This window comes from Desmodus rotundus, chromosome 3, assembly GCF_022682495.2.
Source record: "Desmodus rotundus isolate HL8 chromosome 3, HLdesRot8A.1, whole genome shotgun sequence".
Classification (NCBI taxonomy): domain Eukaryota; kingdom Metazoa; phylum Chordata; class Mammalia; order Chiroptera; family Phyllostomidae; genus Desmodus; species Desmodus rotundus.
Window position 1 is genome coordinate 19062756 of NC_071389.1, and position 24720 is coordinate 19087475.

General features: G+C 59.5%; 1 protein-coding gene across 2 annotated transcripts in view; it reads right to left on the bottom strand.

Annotated features, from left to right (window-relative positions):
* Positions 1–2178: 2178 nt before the first annotated feature.
* The window catches only part of SDC3 (syndecan 3), a 36523-nt gene continuing 13981 nt past the window's right edge, over positions 2179–24720 (bottom strand). Inside the window, exons 1-5 of one of the 2 annotated variants that reach the window (XM_045190756.3) lie at positions 16505–16659; positions 11013–11130; positions 8957–9570; positions 6819–7110; positions 2179–6027 (exon numbers count right to left, since the gene is read on the bottom strand). In XM_045190756.3, coding sequence (XP_045046691.1) covers positions 5861–6027; positions 6819–7110; positions 8957–9570; positions 11013–11130; positions 16505–16555 — 1242 coding nt within the window. In that variant the 5' untranslated portion in view covers positions 16556–16659 and the 3' untranslated portion in view covers positions 2179–5860. Of the gene's footprint in view, positions 6028–6818; positions 7111–8956; positions 9571–11012; positions 11131–16504; positions 16660–24720 lie in introns of those variants that run through there. The other variant, XM_053920437.1, reaches the window with a different exon arrangement.

Below are 24720 nucleotides of genomic sequence, written 5' to 3' on the forward strand. Positions count from 1 at the left end.
CTGTTTTGCTGCTCATCCCTTGGGCCCAGGAGTCCAGAGGGAAATGCTCTCCCTGGCAGCAGTGCCCAGCCCAGCCCTGCAGCCCATAAGCACGGTTTCCAGGCCCAGCCTCAGTCTGAGCAAGCCTCAGTCAGAGTTCCTGCCAGAGCTGACTCCATATTTTTATGTCTGCTCAGACCCAGTGTCATTTACTCACTCAACAGGGACAATGCCGGGCCCTGCAAATAATGGTAACAATGATAACACCACCACCACTAATAATGGCCCAAACTGACAGAGTTCCGACTCGAGGCCAGACACCGTTCGAACACTGGGCATAGGAGGCAGGCACTACTATTGTTCCCGCTTTACTGCTGCGGAGACTGAGCACCGAGGGCTGGAATGGTCCACCTACAGTCCCGGAGCCAGTCAGTGGCAGAGCTGGGGTCTGAATACGGGTTTGCCTGAGGAAGGACAGTCACTAGGAAGAGGGGGATTCCAGCTCAGCTGTTGGCTGTTACGCAGGCCAAGCTTCACTGGTTGCTACAATATATTATCTCATTTGATCCTCACAACAGCCCCCAAATATCCACCTTATTGTCCACATTTTCAGTGAGGAAACTGAGGCTCGGAGAGGTGGGACACTGTGCCCAAGTGTACACAGCTGGGTCCACTTGACTCCAAGATCATGCTCTTCCCAGGAACTCAGGGGAGGGTGGAGTTATCTTCCAAAAGCTTCCTGGATGAGGGGTCACGTGGAGAACCGGGACTCGAATGGCGGCAAGCCCACCCCTCACATCAGAGCAGGCCCCTACGTAGGGCCCAGCCCTCCATGAGGCCCTCAGGATGGCAGGGCTGGCCCCTTCACCCCAGTTTCCAGCCGTGCAGACTGCGACTCTCAGGGGACAGGTTGCCTGGAGTCCCACTGTGAAGCCCCAGACCTTGGCACCCCATCCCTGAACTGTCCGGCAGCGAGGGGGCTGGAGGCGGTGGCTGACCAGCTCATCACATAGCCACGAGACTCTGGCCGTTGCCCGTCTCTCCGGCCGACTGTGAGTGCTGCGAGGGCAGGGGCTGGGCTCTCTTGGTGACCTCTCGTCATCCAGGCCCAAGCACAGGGCCTGACACAGGGTGGGCACTCAAGAAACTTTAGTGGAGGGAGGGAGGGAAAGGGGGAGGGGATGGGTCTTGTACCAAATCCAGGGGCCTTAGATCCAAACCCACTTGGGACCCTATGTGAGTGCCACATTTCAAAGATAAATTTCTAGAGAAAGTATTTGTGGGACACGGAGAGGTCACCCTCGGAGGAGAGTTCGTGATGGAGACACTCATGCCAAGGGGCTAGCCCACAGCAAGGGCCCAGAGCCCCGAGCACGCCCAGAGGACTGAAGGAGGGAGACACGGGAGGGAGACAACACAGAAGGACTTCCCATCAGGAGGTGACCCACTGGTCCCAAGGGTCCCAAGCCCCTGTCACAGGAGATGTGCACACAGGGCAGGGACAGCCCCACTGAGGCCCTGGAGAAGGGACTTTCACCAGGGGCCCCAGGGCTGGCTCAGAAGTGCTACCCATCCCTGCAATCCCAGGAGTCAGTCTGTGGTTGCGGGCACAGAACTCTGTCCCAGGCTCTGTTCTGTTCCGATGCCATCACCCAAGACCCTGTGAGCTGAGGCTGGCTGTGCCCAGCACTGTGCTACATGCTCTTCCTCCTGTAATCCTTGCCACGTTCCATCTAGATGTTGTTCATCACCGTCCCACTTTACAGGTGAGAAAGCTGAGGCCCAGAGAAGCCAAGTAGCTTCTCCACAGTCAGGGCGAGAAAATGCTCCCCGGGCCTGAAACCAGGCCAATCAGACCCCAGAGCCATCCCACCTCACCAGTCCAATTCCAATATCCTGTGGTCCCAAGATTCACTATTTGTGGCCTGAAACCATAGTCCTCCCCCTGGGGGTGGACCACAGGGCCCCCAGCGCCACCACAGCCCGGCCTGGGCCCAACCACAGCCTCACTCCGTGGTTTCCCAGACACTCACAACAGCAGATTTACTACCATAATGGTTCCCACAAGGGGCTGCCGGTCCATTCTCCTTGCTTGATTCTCGGTTTCTTTTAAAGCCCAAGGTGGCCGAGGTCCAAGGAGGACCGTGGGCATCCCTCCCTCCATGACCTCTGTATTTAGCTCACTCTGGCTACAGTACATCATTTCAGCTTAATTTTATTTCCTCTTATAAATGGGCACAGCACGGGAAGTGTTAAAAAAAAAACAAAAAAAAAACAAAGCAAAACAAACCCCCCCAACAGTTCCTTCTGGGACGGACGAGCACCCTCAGCAGGTGCCGTGGTCGTTTTCCAGTCTTTTCCCTCCACGTAAACTTTTGGCCATGAACTCAGGACAGGTGTGGTTAATGAACAGGTTATGGGGAGAGAGGTCAGGGAAGGCCTAGGGCAGAGGGCAAATTCCCTCCCACCCCAGGCCAGGTTCTTGGAGGGCTCTGTACAGGAGAAAGGACGCACAGGAGGGGACACTGTCTTCAGGGGGCTCTCTGGAGCCACACTGCCTACAAAAAAAATATTTACATGCATTCGCCACGCTGGGGGCCAGGTGCACCGAGCTGCCAGGTGGGTACCTGGGAGGTGCTGGGGCCGTCAGCCCTTAGACAGCAATGCCAGCGTCCGGTCTCAGCATTTCTGTAAATCTGTACTTTTGAGCTTCTGTTTACAGGCAGGAGGCCTGGGTAAGCAAGTCCGGGGTGGCATCTGTCGGAGAGACAGAGATGGGCTTGCCCCCCACCCCCAGTGCCCAGGGCTTGGACAGGTGACTTTGCCAACCTCAGGGGGTCCCAGCCTGAGCTCCCCAGGCCACTGCCCACAGATCTGCCAGGCCTAGCCTTTCAGAAGAGGTACCCCTTCTGGCCCACTGGGGAGACAGAACCTGGCTCTAGAAATCACAACTGGGCATGGGCCCAACCTGCAACTCCCAGCCCACCTTGTGCTCCAGGGCAGCCTAGGCCCTAGAGAGGCTCTCGGCCGACACGAACTTCCTCTCCTTTGGCATCAGTCGTGCTTCCAGGAAATGCCAGGGCCCCCCAGACAATCCCCCACCCCCACCCCAGGAGCACAGGGGTACCTGGGGATCTGTTTGGGCAGGCCCTGCACCTACATTGCACCTAGGAGAGCTCCAGCTCATCCTTTGAACCGGCCTCTCTCGGATTGCCTTGCCCGACAATGAGCTGGCCGGAGTGGATTGGAGCTGGTCAGACTGTTAAACTTCGTAAGGATAAAGCCTAGACATTTGTCCTGGGTCCAGGGCTCCATGAACAAGGGCCTTGGCCTCTTCTCTCAAAGGCTAAGGACACAGAGAAGAGGCCGGTGCCAGAAGGCAAAGCCCCAAGTTGGGAGCCAGGCTGGACCCATGCAGGCCACTCCAGCCAGCCTAAACCCGAGCTGTGCATCCTGTGCTGGACCCCGTCCCCACCACGGGTCTGACATGGTCCCAGCACCTCTGGGCTTCCTGGTGGGGCCCAGGTCCTCTCTGGTTTCTCAGCCTTGGCCTGCCTAGGCCTTCTCACCAGAGCTGCTGCCCCCAGACAGCAACCCACCTGGGCGCAGGGGAGAGGGCGGCTGGGACTTGGGTTTTCTCCAACCCCCACACCCCAGCCCTTCGGTTCCAGAGGTGACTGAGGCCAGGCCACCTCCAACAGTTTGTGGGCCCAAGATGCCTCTCCCCATCCCTGTGCCCCTCCCAGGCTGGGACCAGCTGGGTTCCTCACAAGCCTCCAGGCCCTGCTGAGAGGGGCTTGGGAGTCTGAGATGGAGCCCCAGGCTGGAAGAAGGGTGGTGGAAGAAGAAGGCCGTGGAAGGCCCTGGAACCTGGCCCTCATTGCCTCAGGCACCTCCACCCCTCACCAGCAAAAGTGTTACCAGCGCATCTGGAAAAGAGAACAGAAATAAAACCTAGGATCCTGGCTTTAATCTGGGTTGGAGGTGAGGGGTGGGGGTGTGAGCACCAGCCAACTACTGAGCAGACCACGTCTTGGGGCTCTAAGCGCCCCTGCTGAGTGCACCCTCCCCAAAAGAGATTTGTGACCCCACATTTAAAATAGCCACAGAAGTAGCCTCGATTACAAGGGTAAAGGGGGGTAGGCTGGGGCCTATGGCACCCCTGCCCCCACCTGCTCTCAGCCCTTTGGCCCGGCAGTGCGTCTGGATGGGCTGCTTCCAGCCGCAGCCAGGAGAACCACCAGGTTGTTTGGCCGAGTAAACGGGCAAGGTGTCCAAGGGGAAGACCCAGGGAGGACCCCAGGGTGGGGCTGAGGTGGGCCTGGCGAGGCCAAGGGGAGAGGGTGCAGAGGGCCCGGGCAGCAGGGCCCACCCTCACAGGCACTTTGGAGACTTGTGTCCTGGGAGGCAGTCAGCCCCTAGCTCAGAGCAGGAGGGGGTTGCGGGGAGACCAGGAGCCAGACCACGTGCTCCCTCCCCACCTTTGGTCCTGGGAAATCCAAGCCCCCTCCCCAGCCCGAGGCCAAATTCCAGGAACCAGCCTGCCTTCCTCAGCCCAGCTCCCCACTAGTGGGGGACTGGCCGCAAACTGACCCCTCGGGCTACAGAGAGGAGGGGGGTTTGGGGGGAGGGGCATGCAATGCCCCGAGGCAACGTCCTCCCACACCAGGTGGTATGGGAGAGACAAGTGCCCACCTGGTCTCCAGCATGAGCGCAGGCCCTGTGGGGTGGGACTATGCATCCACGTGGGGGTGTCTGACACAGGGCAGTGGCAATGTGGTTGGCGGGGGTGGGGTGGGGGCGCAGCACTATGGTGAGGGGCTGAGCATGACAGGGCGACTCAGGGGACCCAATATGGGCTGGCTGTGCCGGCTTGGTTCCACCCTCCCCAGTGAACCTGAAGGCCAGAGAACGTGGTGCCAGACCGTGTGCCTGTGGAAGGGGAGACGGTGAGGGAAGGAGGCCACACCGCCGCCACCGGGTGCCAATGGCTCGTGACTGGAATTGCTGCAAGCGTTTGAGGGTGCGTGAGAGGCGCATGAGCAGAAACAGCTTTGGGAGAATGTGTGTGTCTGTGACATGTCTGGACTGGCAGAGTGGTCAGGGCTGCCCATGATTTTGTCATTTCGTGCTTTTGTCTGTGGGCGCGACAATGTGTGTAACCTGTGGGGGACGATGGTGTCTGTGCAGAGTCTACTCGCAAGAGGGAGGTCTGAGCAGCCCAGCCAGCCCTCCTCACGTGGCTGCCAGGACACTCCTGGGAAGCCAGTTCCTCGGGGACAGATGGGAAAGAGGTGAAACCTTCAGGTGCATGTGCAGTGGGTGGGGTGAGGGGAGAGTGACCCCACAACCTGGGCCATGGGTCACGCCAGGTGGCAAGGGACACACTCTCACCCGGGGAAGAGGGGCCCTGGGACAGAAGCAAGAGGTGGCAGTGTCTCGATTTCAAGGCTGAGCTTGTAAATGCTTATCCCGGGGATCAGCCTGAGTGCCCCTCTGCCCTTAACAGAAGACCTCAGCCAGCCCGTGGGGCCCAGTTCGCGTTCAAGCCCTTCTCCAGCCCCACCCTTTCTTCCCCCAGCCATTCAGGAGCTTCTTCCTCCCATCCATCTGACTCAAGGTCCTGAAACCCCAGGCTGGCGGAGGCCAGGAGGCCAGGATGAGCTCGTATGGGCACAGTCCAGGGCAGATGGCAGTGCCCCCTGTGCCTCGGGGAAGATCCGTGTGAGGCTGGCAGTCTGGGCAGACCTCGGGAGGCTGGGCAGAGAGGAGCTGGGGCCGGGCTCCCTCCCAGGCCCGCTCCCCAGGCCAGGGCTGCTGGGACAGGCCAGGGACTGGGTGGAGGGGTGACGCTGAGGCTCTGGGAGGCACTGTGGCTCCACTAGGCGTAGAACTCCTCCTGCTTGTCAGGCTTCTGGTACGTGACGCTCGCCTGCTTGGGCTCCTCCAGCGTGTAGCTGCCCTCGTCCTTCTTCTTCATGCGGTAGATGAGCAGGGTGACCAGGAAGGCGGCGAAGAGGGCGCCCACCACCCCGCCCACAATCACGGCTGTGGAGGAAGAGGGCAGAGGTCATGGCCAGGGGAGGGGGGGAGGGGCCCTGGGGGGTGGGGCTGGGAAATGGGAGTTGGAGTGGATTCTGACCGCTGCCATTTACAGCCCCCACTGCAGCCTGGTGAGCTCCAGTGGCCTCATGGACACTAACCCATGGAAGCCTCAGGCAGCTCAAGGGCAGTGCCACGGTCCCCAGTCCCCATCCAGCTATTTTATATGCCATTGGGAAAGAAGAACTCTGCCAACTAAGCCGTGACCCATCCCAACCACGGGAGTTCACTTATGAACAGACGTGCAGAGAACTGATTCAGGCAAGGCGGTTAACTCCGCTCTACAGATGATGAAAGAGGAGCCTCGGGGGGTGCAGAGCCCGCCCTTGGCCACACTGGGGAGGGAGCAGGGTAGTGGGCCTCGAGTCCAGACTCTCCAGGAGACTCAGCCAGGGCAGGTCCTCAGTGCCTGGGCTCAAGGGTCTGCCAATCAGGCCAAAGAAAGGACTCAGAAATTAGGACCCAGGGGCTGAGGTCCGGAAGGTGTCAACCAGCAAGGCCCAAGAAAGCAGGGGTCAGGGGCAGAGTCTGAAGAAGGGTCAGAGGGTGCTGAGGGAAGTGCTGGAGGTAATACGAGGTGTAAGTCAGACTCCGGGGTAAGTGAAGGTCAGGGGACGGACCAGAGGGGGGTTCTGGGGAACTAGGCTCCCAGGAGACTCACACCCTGAGTTCCTCCAGGGCAAACTGAGGCCGGACCAGCTGCCCCACCCAGAGCTCCTCCTGGGCCCAAGCCTCACCTACAAGCACCTCCTTCCGCTCCAGGATGCTCTTCTGTGGCAGCTGAGCCGCCGAACTGCCCGACTCAATGGCATTGTCCAGGAGGCCAGGGCCTGGGCGAGCACCCTTGGGCAGCGTCCCGGGTGGAGGCGACGGCTTAGCTGCAGCCCCACCCACTGCCACCACCTCATTGGCTGTGTCTGGCTGCATGGTCTCTTCTTCCGGCAGCTCAAAGTCCCCGCTGGGCCCCCCACTCACTGGTACCTCTGGCTCATCCCGGATCGTGGTCAGGAAGGACTCTGGAGTTGGGGTCTGTGGGGAGGATGGCGTAAGCCCAGGAGCCAGGCCAGGAGCCTGGCCACAGGACAGACACACACACACACACCCTGTGGGCTAATGCTTACCAAGCACTCACTATGTGTAAGGCACTGTGCTAAGCGCATATGGGCATTTTACCTTCACAACATCTCTGCGAAGGAGTTATTGTAACGTCCAATATACAAAACAAGAGACAGGCTCAGAGAGGTTAAGTGACTTGGCCAAGGATACACAGCTAGTAAGTGGTAGAAGCAGAACTAAAATCTGTATCTACCCAACTCCAGCATCTGTGTTTCTAACCACATGTTATGCTGTCTCTGTTCTCACCTGGCCACATACTGTCCCCATCTCATCTCCATGTCACTTCCCCCTCCAGCTGCCATGGAAGATTCCTGTCGAGTTTCTGGTAGGGCACTGCTGGGTGCAGCTGTTACATACTCGGGCCTGGTCCCCAGTCCACATGCCTGGGGCACAGGTGAGTCCCTTAGCCCGGAGGTCAGTCCAAGAGCACAACTACAAAGTACAATGCCCCTTGGGGGCAGGTGTCCAGGGAACCAGCCCAGTGACCATGAATCTGGATGGCTTCCACCAAGGAGGGTAGAACCAGAGCAGGGGTCAGGGCCGGGGTACAGAGGGTGGGCACAGAGAGGGTGGGCCTGGTGCCAGGGCTGAGAGGCTGAGTGCAGAAGCTCTGTCGGCGACCCGGTCTCAGTCTCGTCACCGTCTCCACTTCCTGCTCAGCCCAGCACCTGCGAAGCCCCAGGCTGCCTGGCTGCTCAGAGGAGGGGCCCCTGCTCTGCTGGGGCTGGCTGGGGAGTCAGAGGCACTGAGGCTACCCCGAAGGCAGCTCCACAGCCTGCGGGCCCTCCTCTGCGGGGCTGGCTGCAAAGGCCTTTCGTACCCCCGTCGGTGTCGCCAGGGACCGGCCTTGCCTAGTGTGCCCAGCTAGGACCAGGCTACTCCTTCCACCTCCTTGTCCCATCCATCCCAGCATGCTGACATCCCCATCTTCCTCCCTCAGTCCCTCACTGCCCCATCTACCCCACACACCCGGGCCTCTGGAGCCAGCTGCCAGGCCCACACCCTGACTCTGCCACCGCTGGCTGCGAAGCCTGGGGAAGGGGCCCCGCCTGTATGAGGAGGGCCACAGTGCCATGGGGGGGGGGGGGGGCGGGGGGGGGGGGAGACGAGGAGAGAAGAGATGGCACAGGTAAAGCACACTGCACTGAGCCTGCAGCCCAGCTACTAGTGTTCCTCTCGGACTAATAGTAATAAAACAATGATTATGATAATAATTCCAAAACTTTTGATTTCTGTACTACTTATTGCCAGGCATGGTCCTAAGTAAGCACTTTGGATGTGTCAGGGAGCTTAATTCTCTCAACACTCTAATCTGCATTCCTATTTTCTCCTTTTCACAGATAAAGAAACAGAGATACAGAAGGTATAGAAAGCATTGGTGATTCCCTGATGTCACATGGCTAAAAAGAGACAGTGGAAAACTCCCACCCAGACTTCCTGGCTCTCGAGTCTGTGCTGTTAACCAGAACACACAGGCCCCTGGCCCCACCCCCACCAACACACATCACCCAGTTCCTTCCCAACATCCCAAGACCCAGCCTGGTCTCTCTTCCATCCCCATCCATGTCAACCTCCAGCCTCATCCAGTGACTCACACCCAGCCTCGGCCTCCAGCCCCAGCCTCGGCCTCCAGCCCCAGCCTCTCTTCCCTCCCCATCCCTGACCGGCTCACCCCCAGAGCCTCCCAGTCCTCACCTCTGCCCAGACCCTGACCCTCCCTCCTCTGCCCTCACTCCCTGCCCTCTCCAAGCCCACTTACCTGAGCCACCTCCGTCGGTCCAGGGGCAGTGGTCCCCAGCGGCAGGGTGCTCTTCTCAGGGATGTCAGGCTCCTGGGTGGTAGCTGGCCTGGGAAGGGCCCTTGGCCTGGAGGTAGCTGTACTGACCAGCCTGGGTGTTGGGGCCTCTGTGTCCAAGACAGCCACCGTGGTGGGAGGGGAGGGCACCTCTGGGGTGGTGGCCCGGGTCGTGGCTACTGTGGTCAGCGGGAGAGGAAGAAGCCTCCGTATACCGGTGGTCCTTATGACAGAGGTGGTCGCCGTGGAAGGGGGTGCCGCAGGGATGCTGGGAGTGGTGGTAGCCACTGTGGCCGGCACCAAGGCCACGGTTGGGGCTCCTGTGGTTGTGGCAGCGGTGGTGGCCATGGGAGTGGAGATGGTGGTGGCTCTCTGGCTGGGCTCTTCTGGGACCTCTGTCACCCCTGGGAGGCTAGTGGCTGGCTCTGGGGTGGGACGCTCAGAGGGGAGCTCTTCGAACGGGGTGCCCACAGGCTGGACGTCCACAGTAGGCAGCACAGCAGCTGTGGTGGACACTGCCAGGGCCACGTCTGGGCTGAACCGCATGGCTGTCTCAATGCCTGACTCCTGCTCGAAGTCTGAGGGGCGGGGAGAGGAGAGAGCTAGGGATCCAGGTGACTGTGGGGGCGCGGGCATGAGGATCCCCGGGAAGCAATGGCCAGATGAGGGGCTCTCAATCCTCACTCTTTGCACAGTTTTCCCAGGACAAGATGAGGGAAAGGAGGAAGGCACAGTCTGGCCAAAGGTTACCAGCTGGCTGATGGCCGAAGAATGTTCCCCAACTTCTCTCTGACTAGCCAACAATTCCTTTAGGGGGCCACCTTGTCCAGGAAGTCTTCCCTGAACATCCCCACTCCCCCGGCCTGGGGCTTCTAACTGGTTGAATCCAGGCAGTGATAACTAAGGGCCTACTGGCCACAAATCACACTAGAGGGTTGGGGGAGCATGGAGGGGAAGGGCATTCTGGGAAGAGGCAGCGGGTACATGAAGGGGTTCCTGAGGCACAGGCGAGGGCAAGAGGTAGAAGAAGACCTTCCTACAAGGGAATGCTTGAGCGATCTGGGGGACTTGCACCAGGTCAAGCGAAGGGACTTGGGAGGAAATGAGAGAGAAAAAGAGAAGCTGCATCAGCTCCTAGAGGGCATGAACCAGGCCGAGAAGTGAAGAGAAGCCAGGAGGGTTTGGGAGTAGAGACAGCCCATCAGAGATGAATTTAATGAAAACTAATATGCAAGAGGCCTTAAAAAGTGGGCTAAAGTGGAAAGACCAGAGGCAGAGGGCTGCGCTTGGCCAGTTCAGTGGCACACAGACCTCTTCCCATCCCAACAGACCCGCCCTGTCCTCACAGGGCTCCAGTCTCAGCACACACCCCTGTTTCGAGCTCCCTCCCTGAGCCAGGCCCCGATGGCTTACACCGAAGCCTTCCAGAGTCTCTGAGAGGGCAGGCGGCTAAAGGCGGCTAAAGGGAGCTATGAAGCAATAAAGTTGGGACTCGAACTCACACAATCCACTGGCCTTCCCCCAGCCAGCCTCAGACCCCACCCTTTTCTATCAGTGCCCTAACCCCACCCTGGTCACAGCTGATTGGGCCAAAGGGGCTGAGCTAATCAAATGGACTCCACTGAGGATTTGCCTGGCTAAGTGCCTCCAAGTGGTTGGAACAATACTGCAAACTGGGTTACTGAGGGATGTCTGCGTTCCTACAATGCAGGCCACAGGTCTGCACAGAGACCCAGGTCATGCACACAGAGACAGAGCCACGGGGAGTCCTGGGCTTAGAGGCCTAAAGGCCCTAGTTCCACCCCCAGAAGGATGGTTGGCCCTTCTCATGCTTGAGGTCCATGAGCTACCCCTACCTCATTTCCCCTCCCCCCAGGTCACCACTGAAGTGACCTGCACAGGTTTCTGTTCCCTGAAATCATAGCTTTGCAGGGGGCACTGGAGGCAAGCTGGTGTGGCCAGCATCTCACACACACACACACACACACACACACAGGGAAAAGCGAGGGGAGGTACTTACAGCCCGAGCCGGACCCAGAGTACAGGTCGTCCAGCTCATCATCAGGGAAGGAGTCGTCGTCCCCAGAGCCCTCGAGGTCCACGGGCCTCTCAAAGTTCTCACTGCGCCAGCGCTGAGTCTGGGGAGGGCAGAGGCAGGCACGGGCTCAGCACCTGCGGCCAGCAGCCTGGACACGCCGAGAGGGACTGCAGACCCGCTCATGGCCCGAGTGACAACAAAGGGACGGCATCAGGTGTGGCCTGCAGGTGGGCAGAGCCAAGGTGGGCCTACTCCCCACTTCCTACCCCCCCAGGGGCCAGGGCAGAAGTCCAGCTTGCTGGTGGCCACCACCACTGAGGACCATAGTCACTGCCCTGATCGGAACCGCCGGGCAGCAGACCCAGGTTTAGAGCCAGAAAGCTGGATTTGCGTCCTGGCTCCCTCACTTACTAAATGGGTGGCCTGGGGCAAGTTACTCCGTCTCTCCGTGCCTCTGTTTCCTCATTATTCATAGCAGATTGCACCTGCCTTCCCAGGTAACGGGAGACACGAGTGCCGTGCTGAGCGCACGGTGTGTGCGGCAGGTGCCCCACACAGGCTGGTGTTACTCTCAGCGTGGCCAGCGTCCCAGACCCTCTTCCACGGAGGACAGAACTAGGCCCACCTGCCCCAGGCCACCAGAGAGCACGTAATATGAGACTCAGGCTCGGCTTGGGACCCAAAGTCTCACACCTTGAAATCCCACAGGCAGGGCAGTCAGTCCCATCGGACAGACATGACGTGGGGGGTTAGGGGCCCCAGGAGGGAATTTCCTTGGATAAAGGTGGGACACAGGGAGAGAAGGGAATGCAGGCTCCGGCCCTGGCCCTGGGTCCTCCCCAAAATTAGAAGTCAGACCGCCCACCATTATCTTCCCCTGCCCCCAAGGATCTCAACAACAGAGTCAGCTCAGGGCCTGATGCTGCCTCAGGGGTCTCCAAGGGGTCAGGAGGGCTGAGAGGGCCTTCTCCCAGGATCTGGCTCACCAGGCGCAAGACCCTTCCTACAGCCAGAACCTGGGAAGACAGGGGGCGGGGCTTCCTGGGCCCGGACCGTGCCTCCTAACTGCACCCCTGCTCTGAGAGCCAGCACCAAGGACACCCAGGACCGGAGTGCAAATCCCCTGGGAGAGGCCGGCTTGGCCCCACCTCCAGCCACACCTTGACCCTGATTCCAGGCTGAGCCCAGCCACAGTCCCTGCCCCCTAAGAACTTTCAGGAGAAAGACAACAAGGTTGACTCCTAGAGCTCAGATCTGAAGATTAGCCCTGGAATCTTAACAGCTGAAATAAAGAGAGGAATGCAGAGAGAAGAGAATACACAAAGACTCCGAGGTGGGGAAGAGCAGCCTGTGCCCCCAGAGCCAGCACTGCCTGCCCTCCAGCCTCCCCGAGGGTCCCTCCGCACCCCTTAGTCACTGGGGTCCCGCCACCTTGGCCCCTCTCTGTTTCTGGAACAGGCCTGGTCTCTCCTGCCTCTTCTGCTCACACTGTGCCTTCCACCTAGAACACTCTTCTTTCCCACCCCTTCATCCTCCGACGTCGTGCCAACTAACTCCTGCTACCCTGTGCCTTCGTTCGAGAAGCCCTCCTGCGCTGATCCACCAGAGCACCCTGTGCGTCTGAGTTCGTGCCTGTCACTGCTGTGAGCCGGGTCTACTCGTGTGGGCACTGCTGGGGCACTGTACTCGCCCCCACTAAACCGTGCCTCGAAGGAGGCGGGGCCGTGTCTGGCACACACGAGGTATTCAGTAGGACATATCTGTTAGGGAATGGAGTTGCAGTCGGGAGACGTGACAGGGGTGGGACAGGGACAGCAGCTGTGGTGGGAGAAGCCCATTAGAGGCTTTCGGTGTCCGGCTGCTGGCTTTAGTGAGGAGGAGTCTGAGCATGTGCACTGCGTGACGGGCGTGGAAGCCGTGGAAGGTGTGCAAGCAGGAGAGGGGCTGGATCTGCACAGTATTCTGTGCTCAGCCTCTCACGCCCCGCCCCAGACAGGCCCCCTTCCGGAGCTTGGAGACAGAGCTAGAGAGAGGATCCCAATGCTGGCTTCCTGCCCCCAGCCTCGACCACCTGCTCCAAAGCCCTACCCAGGCCAGGCAGGGCAGGAGGCCAGGGCTGGGGGCCAGGAGAGTCCCCTCCCCCACCCCACCCTTGTTAACACGCACACACACACACACACACAGAGTCTCAAAGTAATGAATTAATCAGTATTTACTTGCTACCAGTGAGTCATGGAGTGGAACAATTAGCGTAATTGCTCCCGTGACTAATTGCTGGGTCTTCCTCCGGTTTAAACATTGCAGAAGCCAGGGGCAGCCACTGTCCAGCTTTCCCCAGCTCCCACCTCCACCCCCACTGCCCAGGAAAACAACCCCCAGCACCTGAGGTGAGGAAGCTGGAGGGTTGCCCACATGGCCAGCACCCACAGCTAGGCCAGCTAAGCCGAGTCCCTTGGACACTGCTCATTTCTGAGGCAAACCGCCTGAAGCCAGAGACTGCAGCTTGGGCCCAGGGCCACCCAGCAGGGTGGGGACGGAGCAGGGACCAGGGCTCAGGCTCCACTCCTGGGCGGGGCCCTCCTCACAGTCCCTCCATCCTTCCAGGCAGGCCAGGGAGACCTTGAGCTGAGAGGAGAGGTTCTAAGAAGTCTGTGTTCCCTAGGGACTCCCAAACTGGTGTAAACGTGAGGGCTGAAACAGGGAGTCCTCTTGACTCCTCAGGGACAAGGGCCACACAGCAGCCCCTCACACTCTGCTCTCAGAAAGGCCAGCAGAAAAATCCAAAGACCACCCCCCACCCCAGAACCACACAGACCCTTGAATGGACACACCCGGAGACACACAGAGAGCATACGCAGACACACCCTGACACGCACTCACCTAAGGCAGCCACCAAAGGTGCCGTGTGTTGGCGTGCCTCTGGGTGCGAACAGGCACGTGCACGGGGGCAGGCACTGGGCATGTGCTGTGTAACTCTGAGGCTCACAGACAAGCACGGAGCCTCCTGTGAACCCATCAGCCTCCACTCAGGTAGCTCTCACCTAGATACTATTCATCCCAGCTCAGTAGCCATTGACATGACAACCGTTACCATGACGACCATCTCCTTCATGCCAAGGACCAGGAGCTCCAGCTCCCCACAGAGATGGGGGAGCAGAGAGGGAGAGATCATGGAGGAACAGAGAGGATGACAGGGAGGGAGGATGGCAGAGACAGGGGACGAAGAGACTGGGACAGAGAAAAGCCAGGGGTCAGAGGGGCATGGGCGAGGGAGGGCTCGCTGCGACAGAAGGAGAAGGCGAGAGTGGGAGGTGGAGGGAGAGAGCTCCCTCACATCTTAATTTAGCCTCACGCTCATCAGACAAAGCTGGGGAAGGGGCCCTGAATCCAAGAGATCGTTCTTTCCGGAAAAAAAAAGCAGCCCCCAGACAGGGTGGAGGGAGGGGTGGGCAATAAATAGCCCAGTCACCCCTGAGCTCGCCCTGGGAAGCTAAATGCTGGGAACCCCTGGGACCCGTGGGGGTGGGAGGTGGGGTGCAGAATGCCATCTTGCCCAGCACCTGCCCCAAGGTGGCCGAGTGCCAGCTCTACCCCTCCCTGAGCCAGCTGGGGAACCAGGACTCAAAGCAGGGCTCAGTGGGGCCCGCCCAGGAACACAGCAGGGTGCTGCTGGTGGCAGGAGCTCCCAGGGGGACTGAAAGGAGAGAGGAAAGAGATGGGGGTGGGGAACTGAGCCCGGGAGGCAGCAGGGAAAGCCTCAAAAGTCACAAAATGCCAGAGAAGGAGGGTGATAAACAGCCTTTGACCCCCAAACGACCTTTCATTTGCATAACCATGCATAATTAGCATAATTATACATGCCATTCCCTTAAAGGACAAGTGAATCGGAATGCCCCAGGCCCCTTGGCCTCTCCCTGACCCTCACTGCACCCCTCCAGGTAAACTTACACCCCACTGTGCCTGATACACACACACACACCGCAGCTAATAATCCAGCAACATCCTCACACACACATCACATAGTCCCAGCGCACACAGCCACACCCCGCGAAACACACTTCGCACGCACACCCCGGCGAATACACGTAATTGTGAGCAACATTTACAGACCCAACCTGTGTGTCCGCCTTAGCTCATGACAAGAGAGCCCGGCATACACCACCTCAGGCTCACAGATTTCCTACACCCCTAGCTACACATGTACACACACACACACAACTGCCCCCTGCTCCTCACCTACCGCACCCACGGGTGCCCCAAACTTCAGAAAAATCTCATCAGCAAGTAAGTGGCACACGCCTCACCCAGGGCACACACCGACCCCTCCCCATGTCCAAGTACATCACGCACACCCCCCCAAGGCAGGGGCTCTGACACAAGACTCACAACTTGTGAGCGCCATTGCCCCTGTTCGCACCCCCCACAGCCACCATGCACAGGCCCAGGGCGCAGGTGGGACAGCATGCCCACCGCAGAAGCCCCTGAGGCTCTGCTTCCTCAGGTCGCCGGTCCCAGGAGCAGACACCCAACTGAGCAGCCAGCGAAGGTCTGAGATCCCCAGCTGAGCCAAAACAGGGCTCCAGGGATTGTAGAGACCTCTGCCCCGCCCCCCGATGGCCTGGCCAGCTCAGGCGCTGGACACACACCACCTGCACTGCCTCTTCAGTCCCCACAGCTTCCCAGGGTTTTATTATCCCCATTCCACAGATGCGGACACTGAGGCAGGAGTTTACAACTGAGACAGGAACACAGGTCCTCAGTCCAGAATCCTCACCCAGGGCCACCCCCGACCCGCTGCCCATTCGGGGCTCATGCACCCCCAGCATGCACTCAGCACAGAACCACCCAGGCCACATCACATGCCCAGTGTCCACATGCGCGAGCACACGGCAAACACACCACATGCTCTCACACACCATTCCACCCACGCATCCCTGAACAGGTGCCTGGATGCCCACCCGCAAGCCCCTGATACCTGCATCCCCCAGTCCCCTACACACACGAGCACCATGCACATCCCAGGCACACTTCCCTCCTGGGTACACACAAGCACACCACTCGGCACCCTTCCCAGTGGACTGCCGCAACCCTGCCGTTTTCCCTTGCGGCCCCCCACCCCGATTCCTCTCGAGCTGACCCACACAGCTTCACCTCAGAGAGGAACCTCAGGCTCCTGCAGTGATCAGAGGGTCTCCTCCATCACCACCTACCTCTCTATAGAGTCTCAGGTGAGGTGCCCAGAGCAGCCAGGTGTCAGGTAAGTCTCCTCGCTTCACAGCCGCTCACTGAGTGGGGGGATGTGGTCAAGGGGAAAGCCAGGGCTCCTCCCTCTGCCCTCAGCCTTTGCCAAGACCAGAGGTCTGGGGTCTCTCATGCCCAGCCCCCACACCAGCCCTCCCCTATCATGAGCCTCCCCAGAGAAAACGGGAGAGCCCAGAGGTTAAGCTGGAATGAATAAGCGCCTCCCTTCCCACCTGTGAGAAAGTGGGCATGCCCCTGAATCTCGGGCATCTCCGTTGTCCCATCTGCAAAACGGGGGTGAGCGTCACGGGATGTTGCTTGTAGAATTGCTGTGAGACTTGAATAAGGCCACGCAGACGATGAGCTGCGCACAGGACCCGACACTCAGAACCGAGCGATGGATGCAGCTGCGATTATTGTCAGTTACATGGTAATGTTTCGGCCACTATCACCTCTGAAGACTCTATCTCGTTGACGTCTCACCGTCCTCATGAGGGCAGTAGAATCGGGGTGACTGCATCCACGCACAGATGAGGCTACAATGCCCAGAGAGGTTAGGAGGCTTTGCCAAGGCCACCCAGCAGGGGAGAGGTTGGACGACGGGAGAGAAAGGGCGAGTTTCAGACACAGACAGAGACACACAAATTAGGTCAGCTGGCAGGAGGCCAGGAGCCCGGCACCCCTGGGCAGTGCTAATCATGTTGCAAAAGCTTAGAATAAAATCGAGTGTAATTAATTCTGCCCAAGCATCCTCCCCGGCACTAGCCTGACTCAGGCACTGCTCTTGTGGTGACCAGACGCAACGTGAGCAGGGGTTGGGATCCCAGCATTAGATTCGGGCAGTCTTGGGTTCAAGTTTAGCTCTGCTTCCTTGCTGAGTGACTCTGAGCAAGTTACTCAGCCTCTCTGAGCCTGTATTTGGCTAAATGGGGGCAAAAATAATTCATACTCTATAGAGCTGTTGTGAGAATGAAGGGAGATAATACACCAAGAGTATGTCAGCACGCAGGCGGCGCTCAACAGTCGCTCGCTGGCATCACCAGGCCCCGGTTCCCACCGCAGGGCTCACCTAGGGCTAACCCTTTGCTCCTGAGTGGTCACCGAGTTCAACTCTCCCTTCTCACAGATGTGGAGACTGAGGCGCAGGGAGGGAAAAGACTTGCTCTATCCCACCCCCTGACAAGAGGGGTCAGTGGTGGAGAGTCACCACGCCAAGCATTGCTCAGAGAGGTACAGGGACCTGTCCAAGGACACACAACTTAACGACCAGCTCCTGGAGGCAGGGTGGTCTGAGCAGAGCCCCCCGGATCCCTTCAGGCTTCACCCCCACCAGTCCCCGTCCCCAGAAGGCCCTCAGTCCTGTGAGAACTCAGTGCCCCTCACGCTCACCGGTTCTAACCCGGAGACCCAGAGCACCACCGCAGGAATGTGGGCCAGGGCCAGGCTCTGGGCAGCAGGACAGCCACGGGGGCTACACAATGGAGAGCCTGGGCCGGGGAGGGGGAAGCCTCGGTCTGCACCCGAACCGGTCTGCAGCTGCCCTGGCTGGGAACCCAGCGCCCGCCGCATTCACTTGCTGCTGGAGGGGGTGAGGGGCATGAAGGCTGCATCTGCAGAGGAAGGGGCCACAGAACCCAGGTCCCAGAGAGCAGAAGGGCCTAGGGGAGGTGCAGAGTGGGGAGGGCCCCCCCCAGAAGGCCCAGGCTGAACTCGACATCCCACCAAAAAAATATAGGCAAAGCCCAGACACACACTGTGGCTAATACCCACTCCCCCCTCCCGATCTCCCACAGGGCAACTCTGAGGACAGGAAGTTCCCCTTTGGGCCCATCTCAACTCGGCCAGCTGCTCTGCAATGGACGCCTGGAGCAGAGCCCTCCCTAGCCCACACCCCAATTCTACCATCAGCTCCAGCCCGTCCCCTCTCACTCTCTCCACAACCCACCCCTGTGCTCCCACCAACCTCTCAGAACACCCCTCCGCTGCGGGGCCCTGCCCTCCTCCAGAAGAACGTCCCAGCTCAGGAGGCCACAGCCTCTGGGGCCAGACAATCCCCTCTCCCTTCCGCGCACTTCCGTTACCCCACCTAATGTACCCCATAAAACGTACAGTCGAGCCCGGTGCTCTAAGGGCCTTTCTGACTGACACTCTGGGCATCTAAAAATGCAGCCGCGGGCCGCAGAGATCCAGCGCCACGTTATTTATAAGTGAGGAAAGGTGGAAACAGCCTCCATCCCCGACAGCAGGGGACTAGTCAAATACGCTAGGGCGCCACCCCGAACGCAGAACCCTGCGCAGCTCAGCCACTGGGTTTCCGCAAACGCACACTGTGGGATCAGGCCTTTCAAAAGCACAGAGCTCCACGGAGGGCTTTCACTTTTTATTTGTGTCAAAGGACATTTACGGGCAGGGGAAAATGCACGCGCTGACGGAGCAGCACTGTTGAGAGGGTCGTGGAGATGGCTCTGTCCGTGACACCGGGGTGGCCTCGGGCAGCCGCCCGACTCTCTCAGCCTGGTTTTCCCGGTAAATAAAGATGGCCACACCCACCTCGGGGGGTTTACTGCGAAAGACCCTGCGTGCCCTCAGTTAACGGATTGCTCGACCCACGTCAGTGCTATCCTGGCCACTGGCACTATCGTCATCAGGTTTAACAAAATAGGTTACCGAAGCATATCAAGAACTTGCTCCTGCTTTAGCGAACTCACTATGGAAGTGCATTTCTAAGCGCTGAATTCTGCAAAGGTTCCCAGAGGCTCTCTGCGGGTGATGGGATTACAGGCGGTTTTCATTTTTTTTTCTCAGGCCCTGTGTATTTTCCAGTTTCCCACCATACACTCGGAGCCCTTTCCTTGTAGGAACAGCGCATTCTCTCCGAGCGCTGGTCTCCCCCCGTCCTCTGGTCTGCGACGCTCCCTTCATTCAGCCCGGGCCCCACTGGGACTGCTCCTGAGGGAACTCAGCAGACAGGAAAGCAGTACAAGGGCCCCTGAGGGAGCTAGCGGGGCCCGGGGCCCGAGTGCTGGGTCTCACCGGGATGGGCCAGCTTGGCAGGGCTAGCTCTGCACCCAGCACCAGTGTGGGGGGCAGCCCCATTGTACCCAATCCCCACAGTCCCTGGACGCCTTCCCGTCTGCTGTCATCTCCTATCAGCCCAGTCCCTGCCCTGTCGTCCCCACGTCCACACCAGTGCTGGCTGGCCGCTCCAGAGCTGCTCACACGGTCACCCGTGCCTAGCAGAGGGTGCCAATGCAGCCCTGGGAAAAGCAGGCCTTCCTCAACCCAGGGCTGGGACCCCTCCCCCCACTCACCACCAACTCCCAGCCACCTGCCCTCTAGCATCACCCTCTTGGCCACCCGGGCTCACATTGCTCATTCATTCCTGTCCCCAGGCTCCGGCCTGAGAGCAGGACCACCCACTGAGGTCCCATCCTGACTCTCACCCAGCAGTTCACCGCCCCCCCCCATGTTCCTCCCACACTAAACCCCTCCTGGTTCTGGGAACTCGGGCACCTGCAGGCTCTCCACATGCTGTTCCTGCCTCCTGGAACACCCTTCCCTGCCTCCGCCTGGCCAGCACGTCCCCAACCGGTCAACTGGCACAAGCGACCTTGATGGAGCACCACTCTGCATCAGGCACAACTCCAGGCACGCAGGTCCACAGTCAGCAGGGTGCGAGCTCCCTCAGCTCAAATGGCACCGCCCCTGCGAGGCCCCCACGTGCCGACCACCTGCCTGCTCTGAATTAGGAGTCCCTTCTTGTGGACTGGACCTCCATCCACCGTGTTGTCATTTACTGGGGAAGAGAGGACACCAGCCACGCTCCCATCACTCAGATGGGCCCCTTCTACCACGTCCCACTGAGCCTACTCCACCCCCTGGGAGGCGAGCACTGTTGTCCCCACCTACAGATGAAGACGCTGCTAAGCTACAGTGGGGGCACAGCGGAACTTGAACCCCAGCCTTGCAGACACCAGATGCTGTGCTCGGGGAATTCCCGAGCCCCTGAGAACGCGTGCAGGCTCCCGGGTTGTGACGCGACACTCGCTTCGCGGGGCTCTTTTCCAGAGGAGGCCCGGCCCATTCCACCCCTGACCACGAGCCACGGTTAACGGCCAGCACAAGGGAGCGCTCCCTGCGTGCCAGGCTCTTCTTCAGTGTGCACGCTGCCTCACGCCTCTCCACACACATCTCACCCATGAGGGGCTGTCACCCGCATTGCACAGATGGGCAAACCAAAGGTTCAGAGAGGTAAAGCCACTGCCCCAAAGTCACACAGCAACGGAGCCAAATTTCATCCCGGGACTATTAGGTGAGCCCTGAGGACCGTGCTCTTCATACTGCAGTGCATGCCCACTTCAGCCCCCGCCAGTACCCCCGCCAGTACCCCCGCCAGTAGCTCCCCCACTGTGAGGCAAGCCTCAGAGTCCACATAACCCTTCCTTCCCCCGCACTAGGGCCCTGCACACAGACAGACAGACTGACTGACTGACTGAATGCCTGGGAGCAAGCAGAAAGGGAAGGCAGTTCCTGCTCCCATGACAGGCGGCCTGGCTCAGGTGAGCAGCCCCACCTACCACTCCACGGGACGCCAGCAGGTGACTGGGACTGAGCCTCCGGGCTCAGCTACCCCCCTGCCACCAAACGGGCAAGGGCCCGCCCACTCCTGGGGCCCCGCCCACTCCTGGGGCCCGCCCACTCCTGGGGCCCGTAAGCCTCCAAAAACAACCCAGTGTGGGGGATTGGGCGTTCCAGCCTCCGCTTCCCGAGAGCCCGGTCAAGTCCCTCACCTCACTGGGCCTCCGTTGCCCTCCTGCAAAGTGGGGGTAAGGACCCCCATCACAGGGAGATACCAGCTGTGACGTGCCAAGCAGTGAGCGCAGTTACTAGGTGCTCGGATGTGACACGGTCTCCCTACTCGAAGTTCGCCTTGCTGCCTGACCAGCAAGTGCACCCAAGGGACCTCCCACACCCCCTGTCACTGCCAACGCCAGGGCTGTCTCACAGCTCCCCACTGCCTGACGTTCGCTCGTGTATTTACGTGTCTAAAGTCTGCCTCCCCTCCAACGGCTCCTGGGGTGGTGACTGCCAAGGTCACTCCCATGTCCTGAGGGCCCAGAATATTCCTGGGACATAGTCAACCCCCAGCAATATTTGTTCAATGAATACTGAGTGGGATCACCCCCTATGGAACCACATCACCCACTTCCTGCCCCCAGTCTCTATGTGATTCTGGGCAAAAAACCCTGTCCCCTGGCCTCAGTTTCCCCACGTATAACAGGGGGTTAAACAAAGGTCCCTCCGAAATCCAACCAGGAAGGATTCCAACAGAGCTGGAGGAGGGAAGAGAAATTGAGACAGATCCCAACATAGTTTTTTCATAAAACAACTATGCAAATTATATGCAAAACATGCAGATTAGCAGGCTGCCAGTAGAGCCCACAATTCTAGCCACTTTACAACCAGACCCGGGCTGGGAGGAAAGTAGTGTTGTCTGAGCGTCTACTGAGCACCTGGCCCCTCACTGGTGGAGCCAGGTGAGATGGATCTCCTCACTCCACAGACAGAGAGGCCAGGCAGCTTGCTGAAGGTCCCAGAGACCCTGGTTGGAGAGTCAGGATGGAGGTGGTGGGGGGCAAGGCAGGAGGGTGTGGGGCCTGGCGGTAAGGAAGGGGCTGAGAGCAAATAGAAGCCCTGGTGCCCATGCCACAGGACCTGAGGGAAGGCCAGCCCAAAGGGCAGAAGGATCCTGGGGGCCACCTGAAGGCAGGTGAGGGGGCTCCAGGGCCCTCGCCTGCCCTGGAGTTCCACTAGGCTGAGCCCCAGCCCTCCTCCAGGAAACTGAACAGCCCCTGCGAGAGTCAGCCCAAGACAGACCCAGCTCTCCCGGCTGTGCTGGGACACCCATGGCTCTGCCATCCTCTCTGAAACCTGCCCAGGCACACACCAGCACTGCCCTGAGGTCACACAATACACACGCCCACTCCTGCAACGTCCCCATCTGTGTGTGTGCGCATGTCTGCCGGTCAGCCGCCTGAATGGTGGGGCTGCGATCCCCCACACCTTCCCCGCTGCTGGGTTGTTTATAATCAGCTCAAATGAACACAGGGTGGAGCTGTGAGTCCCCGCGCCCCGCCTGGCACTGTCCCACTGGCTTCTGAGCTGCTCCACTCCTAGGGATGGAACGACCCAGACTCGGGCAGTGAGCCATGGGCCTCCAGGGCCACCACCACCATTGCCCAGGTGGGAAACTTAGGTGCAGCACAAGGAATCAGAGGGGAAAAAACTGGGGAAAGGACTGGCAGAGCCCCCAGAGACCGGCCTGAGGCCACACTTGCCTCCAGGGCCACCACCAGACCAAGAGGACCTCTGAGACACAGCGGGGTCAGGAAAGGCAGGGGACAAAAGATGCCCCAGCTCTCTCCCTCATCTCCTGGGTCGGGGAGGCCCGCGGGGCCTTGTCAAGCATAGGTGGCCTACACACACCTGAGGGACGAGTGGCTGCGAGGGGAACGTGATCACAAAGTCGGGAAACAGCGAACGCTGCTGAGGCTGCGGAGAAGTCAGAGCCCTCACGCGCGCCGGCATGGATGGAAAGCGGAGCAGCCACTGGAAAACAGTCTGGCGGTTCCTCAAAAGCTTAAACACGGAGTCGCCGTGTGATCCAGCAATTCCACTCTCAGGGCATCTAGCCGAGGGAGCCGAAAACATATGTCCACACGCTTTCAAAAATAGCGTTATTCACGACAGCCAGAAAGCGCAAACAGCCCTCCCGTGCACCCAGCGACGGGTAAACAGAAGGTGGAACGTCCACACGGTGGGACGTTACTCCACAAAAAGGACTGAAGTCCGGGCTGCCACACAGAGGGACCTGGGACACATCACACTACGTGAGAGAAGCCAGTCACAAAGGACCACATATTATGTGGTTCCGTTGATATGAAAGGCCCAACAGAGGCAAGCCCATAGAGACAGAAAGGAAACTGGTCATCGCCGCGGCTGGGGCGTGGGGCGGGGAGAAGGGGGGTGACTGCTGTTAGGTACAGGAAAAACTTCAGAGACAGGAGATAAAAATGTCGAAAATTGGTGATGGAGGCACAGCTCTGGGAATATTCTAAAAACCACTAGATTATATGCGTCAGATGAGTGAATTGTATGGTATGTGAGTTAAATCTCAATAGAACTTCTGTTTAAAAAAAAAACAAAAATGAATGTGAGCTTGGAATTCAGAGAGGGCAAGAAACCTGCCCAGGGTCACAGAGCAGAGCCTGGACTCAAATGCTCGGCCGGGAACGGAGGTGAAACTTATCCCCACTCACCTCCTATCCCATCTGAGTCTCCCCCAACCAATCCCCAGGTGTAGCCTCCCCAGCTCCCACCTCTGAGGGTGAACACCGACTCTGCAGACCGCAAGTGGGAGCGGCCCAGCACACCAACGGCCGCTTCTGCGTCCATCAAAGGCCACTTTGTCAGGTGGGCCCGCTGGAAGAGGGCAGGCTTGGCCCCGAGTGACCCAAGGAAAGGGCGGTGACTCAAAGCTAAGGCTGGCTGCCTCCTCCATTCCTCCACCCGGTGTCCCAGCCCCGGCTCTCAGTGGTCCTGAAATGCCCCCTCTGGCCACGTGGCTGCCCTTAGGAAGACGCAGGAGGGTATGTCGCTGCCAGGGAAGGGAGCAGGATGGTGGCAGGGCCCCAGCAGTGAAGCACATCTGAATTTGAAGACAAGTCTGCCTGTCCCCTGCCCCCTGTGGCTGTCTAGGGCAGCCTTGAGGACAGACACGTCTCTGGGGCCCACCCCTCATCCCCTGTCCTGCCGTCGCCTGGCTGTTGGGCACTGGCCTCCGCCCAGCACAGCTGGCAGCCACCGAGCCCGTGGCTGGTTTCCGCTCTCTGATTCTCCGCTCAGAGGCCCGTCTGTCCCGAGGGCTGGGCCAGGCCTCTGTCTGGCAGGTGCTCAAACCCCAACCAGGATGAGCTCAGGTATGAGGCCTGTGCCTCTTAGTCTCCCACCTCCAGTCCGCTGCCCTGGAGACCTTCCCTGTCCCTGGCTCTGGCTCAGGCCCCCCATCTAGTCACTAGGAGGGGAAGAGGTGACCTCACAGAGCCTCACAGAGCAGACTTCAGGGCCCGGGCCACAAAGGGTCACGAGGAGAGGAAACCAAGAACCCCACAAGGACCCTCCAGCCGCTCAGCCCCACTGCGGGGTGGGGAGAGCCACAGAAAACCCCAGAGCGTCTTCTCCCCTGACAGTATACTCCAGCCTTCTGTGGGTCCAGCACATCCTCAGCCCACTGCCTTTCAGAAGAGCCACCCCCACTGGGCTCAGATGGAGGAGTCCAAACACCCACAGGGATTTAGGGACCCTGAGTGTCCTGAATCCCTCTCCTCACATGCCACTTAAACCTGGCTTCCCTGACCAAATCGTCCTCCAGGTCTCAGCCCACCCATCA